General features: G+C 42.7%; 1 protein-coding gene across 1 annotated transcript; it reads right to left on the bottom strand.

The window, feature by feature from the left end:
- Nucleotides 1–4,168: 4,168 nt before the first annotated feature.
- LOC147433607 (uncharacterized) lies at nt 4,169–6,028 on the bottom strand. Its single transcript, XM_086490286.1, has 3 exons — nt 5,815–6,028; nt 4,813–5,241; nt 4,169–4,734 (listed from the first exon to the last, which is right to left on the bottom strand). Exons 1-3 carry the CDS (start codon nt 6,004–6,006, stop codon nt 4,360–4,362), a joined length of 996 nt encoding a protein of 331 aa, XP_086346412.1. The 5' UTR covers nt 6,007–6,028; the 3' UTR covers nt 4,169–4,359.
- Nucleotides 6,029–11,744: the final 5,716 nt, after the last annotated feature.

The raw sequence follows: 11,744 nt of genomic DNA, 5'->3' as shown, positions 1-11,744 counted from the left end.
CTTTCACATTGGTGGTGACGCGGGGTTCAATAGTTTTGGGTAGCTTGGGCTTCTTGATTTGCTTTCTTGCCCCTCAGAGAGAGCACAGCCCGCCATGAGCCGCACAGCTTCCCCCAGACACACGGCTAGCTCTCCTCAATTCGAAGATGCCTCTATGCATCCCGAGTTTACTGTTGAACACACCCAGATACCTTTAGGACAAATGCTCTCTGCCGTCTCCAATATCCTGTTTACAGATTAACCACATGAATCAGTCACTAATCAACTTCCTGTATAGCAACCACGCGCACACTCAAAAAGCACAGATGGCAAGGTCCGACCTAAACCCTTCTCAGGTATCCCCACAGAAGACGTACTTACCTGGCTAGATCACTTTGAAAACATCTCCAGCTACCATCAGTGGTCGGCAGATCGCAAAGCTATGGAGGTGCGCACACTACTCGAAGGCATCGCTGCAACTTGGTTAGTACAACAAAATGACCAGGTAAAATCTGATTGGTATGCTCTGAAGCAACTGCTTATTCAAAATTTTGCAAATCAGAACATCACTCAAACAGCATTACACCAGCTGAATACCTTACGGCAACAACCCAATGAGCCTGTGGCTCAATTTGCAGTAAAATTGAATCAATTACTGTTAAGGGCAGACGCCCCTATGTCAGAAGAGATGAAGCTGTATTTCTTATGGCCGCGTCTTCTGCACTACATTTCCCGACGAGTTCGTGATCAAGGACCCCGTCGTTTCATGAAGCTATTCAAATAGCTCAACGCATTGAGGGTAACCTACATTCTGATGGTGCTCCGTTGCCCCCATCTGCTCCTCAGCCTCCTCATGTTCGCCATACTACTGATTTCCCAACCCCCATGGAGGTTGATGTCCAGAATTCTCAGCATGCTTCAAGACGAGATTTGCCAGTAAGGGATACTCAGGGCAGACCTAAATGCTTCTACTGCAACACATATGGCAACGTGAAGAGGCATTGTCGCAGATGGCTAGCGCGCAACCAAGTACAGAATTCTCAGATACAGGTAGCTGATACAGCTGCCATTGCTTCTATTCCGGAAAACTTCTGAGCGAATGGCTGATGGAAGAGACCCATTCGCAATGTACGGCTAATGCATCTTTCAGCCACATGGTGTGTTCAACTTTGGTCCTCATCGACCACACATCACATGAAGCACTCCTTGACTCAGGTAGCACAAATTCGTCCATAAGTCTTGATTTAGTTAGAAAACTAGGCATTCACACTCATTCAGCTCCTCCGATTTCTGTATTGTTTGGTGATAATCAGAAGGTTTATCATTCTCACACAGTCGCAGATAGTATATTTTCTATTGGCTCTCACCAATTTCAACACTCTTTTTATCTCTTGCCTCGTCAGTTATTTTCTATCACTATAGGCTGTGTGACTGGTTTGTGAAACATAGGGCAAAACTTCACTTTGATTCCCTGTCCTTAGTTCTCCCTCAAAGCCTCCCGATCCCATTCATATACCCAACACAAGGCCCCAATTTTGTCAATACACAGCACGTCCATTTAGACATCAGCACACGTACACATGACATGCGCCAGCTACTCAAGCATTTCCCTTTGCTATTCCAAACAACCTCAAATCTCAACACAATCAACTTGCCTTTTTCCCACTCCATTCGCACAGGTTCTGCTTCTCCCATTAAGATGCCTATTCGGAGAAGGTCACCAAAAGAAGTAGACCGCATTAAGCAAGCTATAGCAAAGATGCTTGCTAAAGGAATCATAGTCCCCTCCCAAAGTGATTGGGCAGCCGAACCGCATCTGGTAAAGAAAGAGGATGGCTCTTACAGATTTTGTGTTGATTTCAGACCCCTCAACAGGGTAACTCAGCACGACGTCTATCCTCTCCCTCACCTCGACGACCTCCTTGATCAGCTAGGTACTTCCAAATACTTTACCTCACTCGACCTCGCATCAGGTTATTGGCAGATCACACTAAATCCTCACGAGGCAAACAAAACAGCTTTCCGAACACCTCAAGGTCTTTATGAGTTCACACGGATGCCCTTTGGGCTATCTGATTATCGGAGTACTTTTCAGAGATTGGCCAATAACATTTTCTCAGACCTCATACAGGAAAAGGTAGTGGTTGTATACCTGGATGACATACTCATACCGACACTTGGGAAAAACACCTTGAAGTGCTGCAATAGTCCTAGCCAGGATCCAGAAGTATAACTTAAAGCTGCAGTTGAGAAATTGCAAATGGGGTGCAACCAAATTGAAGTTCCTAGGTTTTATCATTTCAGCCCAAGGCTTAGAGGTGGATCCAACCAAAGCCGCCACTATTGACTCATATCCCACCCAAAGCTTTACAGCGCTTCTTGGGGATGGCGACCTTCTCTTTAAGGTTTGAACCTCATTTAGCCCAGCTCACGTCCCCTCTCAGACAGCTCCTAAGAAAGGATACACCATACGTGTGGTCATCAACATGTCAGGTTAGTTTTGATAAATTAAAACAAGTCATTCGGCAAGCAGTCATGCTAGCACATCCAGATTTCACCCAGCCATTTCTGTTGCAAACTGATGCCTCTAATCAGGGTTTAGGCATTGTGCTACTCCGACAGGACCAGTCAGAACAATGGCGTCCCATCTCCTTCATAAGCCGATCTCTATCCAAGCCGGAATGCAACTACTCTACCACCGAGAAGGAACTACTCGCCATAGTGTGGACTTTTCCAAAATACCACCCCTACCTACATGGAACCACCGTCATAGTAGAAACCGACCACCAGCCTATCCTATCCTTTGCTTCACAAAGCTCATCCTCCAGGACGTTTGCTCCGCTGGATACTGGCCCTACAGGAGTACGAGTTCACAATCCGCTACAGACGGGGTGCAACCAATTTTCTTGCCGATGGCCTATCACGCATTCAGCAAACTCAGAACGCCCAGATCAACTTCACTAACCTCCCAACTAGCTTACATCAGCTTTCTCAACTTCAACAACACGACCCCGACATTCAGCACATCACACAGGCAATCAGAAACACTCAACCACACCAGCAACACCACAGGTTTATCATCGTCGACAACGTCCTCTATTTCACCCAGCCAGGTCAGTCACCTCGAATTTACATCTCCAAGGCCCTCCAAACACATTACATTGATTACTATCACTCACACCCCTTGTCAGGACACTCTCACATCAATTAAGGAAGTTAAGTTCTCCAGAAGTTAAGGAACCATTATTACTGGCCCCACATGTGGCAGACACTCTCACATCAATTGCAAGAATGTCAAACGTGTCAGTCAATCAAGCCATCACAACAAAATGTTGGCTACTTAAATCGAATACAGGTAGCAGCTCCATTCGAGCTGGTAGGTTGGGATTTGATGGGTCCCTTCCCCACTTCCATGAGCGGGAACAGATACATTCATCACGGAATATTTGACCAGGTGGTGTGAAGCCACACCGCTTCCAGATAGTACTGCTTCCACCATCGCTTCAGTAATCTCCAGAAAGCACAACAACGACAGAAAAAAACCTATGATGAACACTGCCAGCACAAACACTATGCCGAAAATGACCTAGTCAGCCTCTAGTATCCCATTCGCCGCCCTGGCCTCTGCGAATCCTTCATGCATAGGTGGCTAGGCCCTTACAAAATCCTGCAACGTATCCGCGAAACAACCTACAGGTTGCAGCGTCTCAGTAATCAAGCTATCACCACAGCCCATGTGTCCCGCATGAAGCCTTATATTTCCTCCCCTATCATGCATCAGTCCACCTCCTAGGGGGGAGGTGTGGCATACTGCCACGTAGAAGCTTTCTAGAGGATTATACCAGATAACTAACGGGAGCTCACTAGGATACCTAACAGATGTAACTGCCTCTTCTTGGCACTCATTGTACAAAGCTATTGATAGAATGAAGCCCAGGAGAAAGGGCAGATTCGGATTGGAACTAAGTCTTTCACAATACCCTTCAAATTTCAGAAATTCCCAAAATACCCCCGATATTTGGCCATAAATTCCCAAGATGCCCTTCAAATTTTCCAAAATTCCCAAAATACCCCTGGTTGTGAGATTAAATTTCTCCAAAGATAAAAACATTTCTAGCTTTTTATAAGAAGACTTATTGTGTATCAATACAAGGTGTGAAAAATTACATGTTAAGCACTAACAAACGTATCTCAATTGTCAAAAAGGAATAAAGATTAGACAACTTTGAACTATCCAACCACAAAATAGATACAAGGGTATTTTGAGAGTTTTTGAAATTTTTTGGGAATTTCCACAAACTAGAGGGGTATTTTGGTAATTTCCCATTTATAATTTCAACTCGTTAAAATACACTAGACCCCGCTAACACTGGTGAAGGTCTAGAGTTGAAAGAGAAGTAAGGCAGGGTCAAGGTCCGAGGGAATGGGCCTCGGGGGTACGGAGCGTGGCAACAGATGAGAGAGGGCCTTGGCATGCTGCAGATGATGGCGAAAGCGCTCTCGTTGCCCTCGCCCCTTTTCACAGCCGGGTACAGCCGCACTTCCCTTGCCCTTTGACGTGATGAGCCGTTGCGCCTGCTTCTCCTTTGACAATGTCCAGTTTCCACTTCGCCAATCGAAGTCGTAGAGCCCGAGAAATCGTTGGCCATGGGTGGCTAAGAACCCCACTGCCGACAAAATGTAATCCACCTCCTCTTCCGTCATGCTGTAGCAAAGGCTAAGCCGTGCCCACCCTGGCTTCAACCCTTTATATCCCTGTCAAGAGCAATATTCATTGAGCAAAGTTGGAGATGGAGAGAGAGAGAGAGAGAGAGAGAGAGAGAGAGAGAGCACCTTTTGGATAGCACTCCTAATTGCTAGAGACAGCTCCTTGCCAATGCCGAGTAATACATGACCATACGGCCCCGCACATGCACATCCTCCTCGAGCTTGAATACCAAACAAGTCATTAAGCAACTTGACCACAAATCGTCCATGAAGTGGCTTCCGTGAAGACAGAGCACCAGCTTGATCTGTGGTGGTGATCAGAAATGAGAAAATGGGAGCCACCACATTGGATGGGTAACCGCCTAATACGTGAATGTTGGGGTGGGCTGATAAGCTTCTCATGGCCTTCTCCAAATACAAGTCCTCACGTTGCCTTATCAAAAACATTCCCATAGCTTCTTTTAGCCAGAAGGCCAATGCACACCTCACCTTTCCGAGTATCGGCGGTGTTCCTCCCTCCTCTCTCTCCTCTATCTTCTCACAGTACAGAGTGTCCTGCATCATACAACTATACTGCTCACTTCATATTGCAACCTCAGCGCATTCTTTTTCGTTAAATATCAAAATATCAAACTCAGAAGGTGCCAGCAACAACACCCACAATTCATCATGCTTCCAATCAGAATATCATTTTCCTCAACATACATGCTTCATTCTTAGCATCAAGTCATCTCCCGGAGCTCTTCCCACACTAGGTTCTCTAGCATGGTTTTGCTCATACGAGTTCACCCATTTTTTGTACCGTATCTCAATAATACATAGTAGTAGATTGGCCATTGCTTGAGAATGATTTGCCATTGGGCTCAATGCAACCACACAGATCACAAAGAAAGACAATGGAAGTTAAAACAACACAAATTGCTACAAGATACTAGATGTGATCCTTTGTCAATGGATACTACAATTATAAAAACTGGTTTTTAAAACCTAGTATGACATGTCCTAGATTAGCTTACAAGCACAAAGAAGAGCATACATAACACGCGATACTTCGCAAGGAACTCGGACACTAATAAGGAAACTAATTTGTCTCAACTTGAAAAGATGGACAGAGTTGAGATTTCTAACCTCTTCATTAAATCCATTTACATAAGCAACGGTACCTCCACCACAAGTTGAAGGAGGGTTGTGTCCAAGCTTGTATAGGCTCTTTTTCATAAGCAAAAGTCCAGGTGCACCTGGTCCCCCCAAGAGCTTGTGTGGACTCAGTACCACCACGTCATAACCATCCTTTTCACTCGATCGCATCTCCAATTGCATATGTAAAGCACTAAGTCAACAAAATTTAATCAAATTAGCCAAATCGAGTAAGTGCATGTGCCTGATTATGTGGATGGAAATTACAGTTATGCTTGAAAACTTACTAATTCATGCTTGTATAATGAACAAATAGACACACAAACAAAAACACACACATAGACAAGTTTTAGAGCAAGGTGGATAGAAGCATTGAATACAATACCAAAGAAAGCCCTTGTACGGTACTAGACCTTAACATTGAGCCATAAAATACATAATGTCAAAAACCACGCACTTAATAATAAGAAAAACAACTTGTACGTTAGTAGTAGATGATCATTATGTACTAAACGGAATTTAACATCTTAAACAAAAAATTTGCAGAATTTATGCAACCTTTGGTATGCATTTACGGGTTCTTTTTAACATATTTATGAATGACCTCTCTCTCTCTCTCTCTCTCTCTCTCTCTCTCTCTCTTTGGACTTCTGCGAAGCATTTGATACAGTTCCACATGAGAGATTCTTTCAACACCTCTAGAGCTTGGGTCTACCTTCACAAATGGCCTCAGCTATATATGCTTTGTGTGAGCAGGTGACGAGGAGAGTACAATGCCCCAGAGACTTATCAAACCCTATTACTAGCACCATTGGTGTGAAGCAAGGATGCCCACTCTCCTCGACCCTCTTCAAGATCTACATTGATGAGATCTCACATTACACACTGTGAGCTGGTGGCGAGGGTGTAGACCTTGGAGGTACCCCAATACATATCATTCTTTACAGTCATGACATTGTTCTGATCTCTGAGTCACAGGAGACTCACAAGAGGGCTTACGATGACACATTGAGGCTCTTGACGACTTTTGTACACCTCTAGAGAGGACTGCCAACGAATTGTGAGAAAATCAAGGTCATGATCTTTTATACTTCGAGGGCACAGGAGTGTGGTACAATCTTGGTGCACAAGAATAGGCGGTGGAGTCTCATGCATACTTGGAAGTCACCTTTGCTAGATCACCCAGGCACATCACCATGGCAAAGGTGGCTACAACCACTCACTAGAGGATATGCAACCTTGGCCATGTGATTTGCTCAGATGCTGGTAGAACCAACCATGATCATACACACAGTCCTTACACCAAACCCACCCATGTACTAGATCTTACACCCCACAGTAGTCAGCTTAATGCACTTCATAGTTGTTTGTGCACTCATACCCCCTAGTGATAAAGCTCCACCCTGCTCTTCATATACCATGTATCTCGTATTCTAGCCTCCTAAGGATTAACCCCTCCCCCCCCTCCAATATGGTGTTGCTAAAAGCACTCGTTTTCTAGGTGTGACTGGGTGTGTCTATCATCGCTACTTCCACTTCGATGATTCTTGCTTCCTCTTCTTGGACTACTCCCTCGCTACATGGGATTGTCTTGTTCAGCTCCTTGACTAGTTTTTTTTTGGTGGTTTCCTGGGCTTTCTTTGTTGGTCCCTCTATCTTGCTTCCCCTTCGGCTTATGTCTTTCACCTCCTCAATTTGGATGTAACTATGCAACTTTGATCTGTGAAGACCTCATAGATGATTCCTACTTTGGTGACTTCTCTAGAATCTCTCCATCATGCTGGTTGCCCCTCCCTTTGTACTCGCACATTGTAGCAAGATGACCTACTCCGAGGCTACGAGTCTTACTTAACAGTCATTCTTCCCACTGCATCCTTTCAATCGTCTTTACCTTAGGACATTAGATTACTATTCTAGGGAGGGAGTTCTCCTATGTAGTGTGTTCTCGACTACTTGTAGAATCTTTACAGGATATTTTGTCCCAACGGATGTGCTTTCAGAGGTGGACATAGCCAAGACATGCTCTAAATACTATGCCTGATATCGTGTGTCGGTCTTGGAAGGGCGGATGTGCTTTCATAGGTGGACATAGATAAGATCTTCTCTAAATATTGTGCCTGATATCGCATGACGTTCTTGGAAGGGCGGATCATTTTGTAGATTACACTTCTTCGAGTGAGATTTCTTCCTCCATTGCTAGAAACTTCTCGACTCGGATTTGTTGCTGGTTTCCATGCTTGGTAGCTTTATCTCCTTTTGGTCAAAGAGTTCCTCTTCAGGGGGTTCTCATCTTGTGCTTCTCCTACCAATACACTACGTTTCTCCATCTCAATGGTGATCAATGAGTTATTTTCGTTTTTAACTGTTTCGTAGTTAGCCACTCCGTCACTTCCTTGTGCAACTTGATTGGTGTCATCCTAGCTTGGTCATCACCACATTGGTTGCATGCTTCTCATCACATGCACCTACCCTTGGTTACGGCTTGGATACTTGTACACCGGTTCTCAAGCACATTTAGGATTTGCACCAACACTTCGCCCATTTTAATCTTGTCTTTTGGCCATTTTCATATTTTCAGGATGAGAGTTGATTTTTGGTCGTGGTATTTGACAAATTAGATATTTGCCCGACCTTCCCTGGGCAATTTGGCTCACTATATTGTTGGCCTAGGAGACTTTCTGTCTTTTGTCTTGTATCATTCAAATTATTTTCTATCTGGAGTTATTGGTCTCTCAAGCCTTCTCTCTATCTATCTCTCTTCTTCCTCGCTCACATACCATCATCCGCTACACACTCTGATACTCGTCCTCATTAACCCCATAGCATACATATTCCCCGAACTGGGTATGGCTATCTCTCTCTCAACATAGATTGCACCATCTAGCTTTCTCTCTTCATGCTTGATGATTCCCTGCTCACATTGTTAGTCTCGCTCTCCATTATCTTGGAGGACTCTATCTACTATCAACCTATAGTTTTTTGGGCACTCTATTAGTGGATCGCCACGACGGATGTCTATAGCATAGCTATCTGGCAATAACATGCACAATAGGTCGTATTTCAAGAAGCGAATTGGATGGGGTACGGAGACACATTGAGTTTGCCAGACTCAACAGAGTGAATCTACGTAAGAAGATGCACAATAGCAACCATGAAACAACAATCAACACTAGGTCTCCTCAAGCATATGGTCAATCCTCACGTCAACTAGTCACTGCATGGTTTCTCACCTAAATGAGCCAAAAAGCTACAAACCTCTAGCAGACAAACAATAGGCAAGCACTATTAGAACACATCTAGATATTGAAAACCTGATTTTGAGAAATATACAAATCGTGACCTATGGACAACCAGGTTAGCAAAAAGTAAAGACAAGTGGTCTAACATCACCTCCTATGGTTTTGGAACGGCCTCCTACCAAAATATTAGCATTTATACTTGAAAATATCACTAAAACACCAAATTAAAGCTTGCACAACGTAATCACAAATGTTTATGAAAATGACACTGTGAATACACCCAAATGAAAGAGTAAGAGAAAAGAAACACAATGCACTTAATGGAACTTGATTTGAATTATTAGATCGCAAGGTATGTCGATTATAAAGTAGCATTGCTTCCTTCTCTACTTGTACGTACAGTGAGTTCTTTTAAGCTTTGAAAAACTAGGTTTCTTACTTACATTTTGATCTTTATACCTAGAGCTTCTTAAAATTGGTGTTCTCATCAAATGTGGGTACTTCCAGCTATGTTACATTTTGGCAAGCTCTATTTATATTTGCAATCTCTAAAATCAAAATAGGATTAAAATGAAGAGTTTAGTGGAAAATCGGTTAGATAGGGTATTCATAGTTGGCATCTCCAAACACGCTCTCTTGATTATTACTACATGATAGCTTCTACAACGTTGACCGCTTAATATTGCTTTCCTTGTTATAGAGGATGTTTTTGGCAGTCCTTCTTGGAGTATATATGGATCAACCGCCTCGCCAATTTGAGTTGCAGTTTCTTCCTCTTTTCTTCAAAATAAGTGACTATAAAGTAGCATTGTTCCCTTCTCTATTCACACATACAATGAGTTCTTTTAAGCTTTGAAAAACTAGGTTTCTTGCTTACATTTTGATCTTTATACCTAGAGCTTCTTAAAATTGGTGTTCTCATATACAGTTTACATTTACATCAAATGTGGGTACTTCTAGCTGTGTTACATTTTGGTGAGCTCTAATTATATTTACAATCTCTAGAATCAGAATAGGATCACAAATGAAGAGTTTAGTGCATCAAATGTGGGTACTGCCAGCTATGTTACATTTTGGTGAGCTCTAATTATATTTGCAATCTCTAGAATTAGAATAGGATTACAAATGAAGAATTTAGTGGGAAGTTGGCTAGATGGGGTATTCATAGTTGGCATTTACAAACATGCTCTCTTGATTATTACTACATTTTATGATAGCTTCTATATAGTAGACCGCTTAATCTTGCTTTTCTTGTTATAGAGGATGTTTTTAGCACAGATTATTTGATGTCTCCTTCCCTCGAGTATGTATGGATCACCCGCGCGCCTAGCCACTTTGAGTTGCAGTTTCTTCCTCTTTTCTTCAGAATAAGTGACTATAAACACCACATATCCTTTTTGGCTTCTTTCAAAACAAGATACGAATTTTGCAAGCCCATTGACACTTCTTTATGATTAGTGGGTCTATTTCAAGAGTGATTTTCACACTCTATTTGGGACCTATCTTTTGGACCAATACTCTTCTTCTTCAAAGATTGAGTACCAAAACTGTAATTGTTTGCAACTTTCTAGTTGGACATTTTGCTAAATTCTGCAATAATTTTGTTGTATATTTCGCACAATGACTGTCATTCGTCAACACATAGATCCAATGTCATGTGCATACTGCTGTTGCACCACATGGACAAGATTATGCTACAGTCTAGCGTCAACCGTAGTCTAGCTTAGGACCTAGCCTGGCACTTTGTGAGCCTCTATGTCACAACTCAATACAAAAGAACTTGTATCCTTTTTCTATTAGTCTTAAAATTTACAAGTGTGTTTTCCTTTTTGTAAAACAAGATAGCTAGAATAGTGCACCTTAGTATGATCACCGATGAGTATTCACAAGTTAAGGTGGACGCACACACTGGGTTAGAAAATTAATCATACAAACTCCGACCAAGATAACTTGCAATGATTCTTGTGGCATGTAGCTCATGCATATCGGGGTCATACTTGCATCTAGAAAGAATTGATGCCATGGAGTGTGGGCTAGATCCGCCAAAAATGACAGTTACAATCAATAAGATGGTATGATCACGAAAGATTGTTCATTGTGCTTATGTGGGCTGAATGTTTTGAATGCTTATATGTTTTTGCAAGCATCTTGGATTAATGTTTTGAAGCTAGAGTCGTGATCTGCATGACAAGGGCTTTCATTTGATACCCATATTGATATTTCTTTTTGAGAACAGTTTTCCAAGGAAGAAAGGTTCGAGAAGCTTCTAGAAGGTTCCGGAAGATTCCAAAAGGAAGCCTTGAATTTCAAAGAAGGCCTTGAATTTCAGCTGAGGCCTCGAATTTCAAAGGATGACTTGAATTTCAATGGACGCCTCAAATTTCAAAGGATGCCTCGAATTTTAAGGGAAGCCTTGAATTTCAAAGGAGATGAGTCCACCTATAAACAAAGCCTCTTCCCCTCTCATTGCACTATCTCCTAGTTGCTGAATTTTCCTCTACCATCAGCCCAAGAAGCCCCCTTCACTATCATCATTGTCTCTCTCTACATCTACTATTGTCTTATCCTCCAAAAGCTCTCTCTCTCTCTCTCTCTCTCTCTCTCTCTCTCTCTCTCTCTGTATTATTCAGAAAAGCACACCTGTAAATTCTGAAATTTCAGCTTTCAGCTTGAATTTCCAAG

The sequence above is a fragment of the Adiantum capillus-veneris genome, chromosome 19 (genome assembly GCF_014529385.1).
Source record: "Adiantum capillus-veneris isolate H3 chromosome 19, ASM1452938v2, whole genome shotgun sequence".
Classification (NCBI taxonomy): Eukaryota; Viridiplantae; Streptophyta; class Polypodiopsida; order Polypodiales; family Pteridaceae; genus Adiantum; species Adiantum capillus-veneris.
Note: the sequence above shows the minus strand (reverse complement) of the source record. Positions and strands in the feature narration are given on the sequence as shown.

What these genes read in the sequence shown, in the direction of transcription:
- LOC147433607 (XM_086490286.1), bottom strand. Translation starts at nt 6,006, where the DNA reads ATGCAATTGGAGATGCGATCGAGTGAAAAGGATGGTTATGACGTGGTG. An exon ending in TAAATGGATTTAATGAAGAG is followed by an intron (nt 5,242 to 5,814) that starts GTTAGAAATCTC and finishes TGTATGATGCAG; the next exon opens with GACACTCTGTACTGTGAGAA. An exon ending in TTAGGAGTGCTATCCAAAAG is followed by an intron (nt 4,735 to 4,812) that starts GTGCTCTCTCTC and finishes TGCTCTTGACAG; the next exon opens with GGATATAAAGGGTTGAAGCC.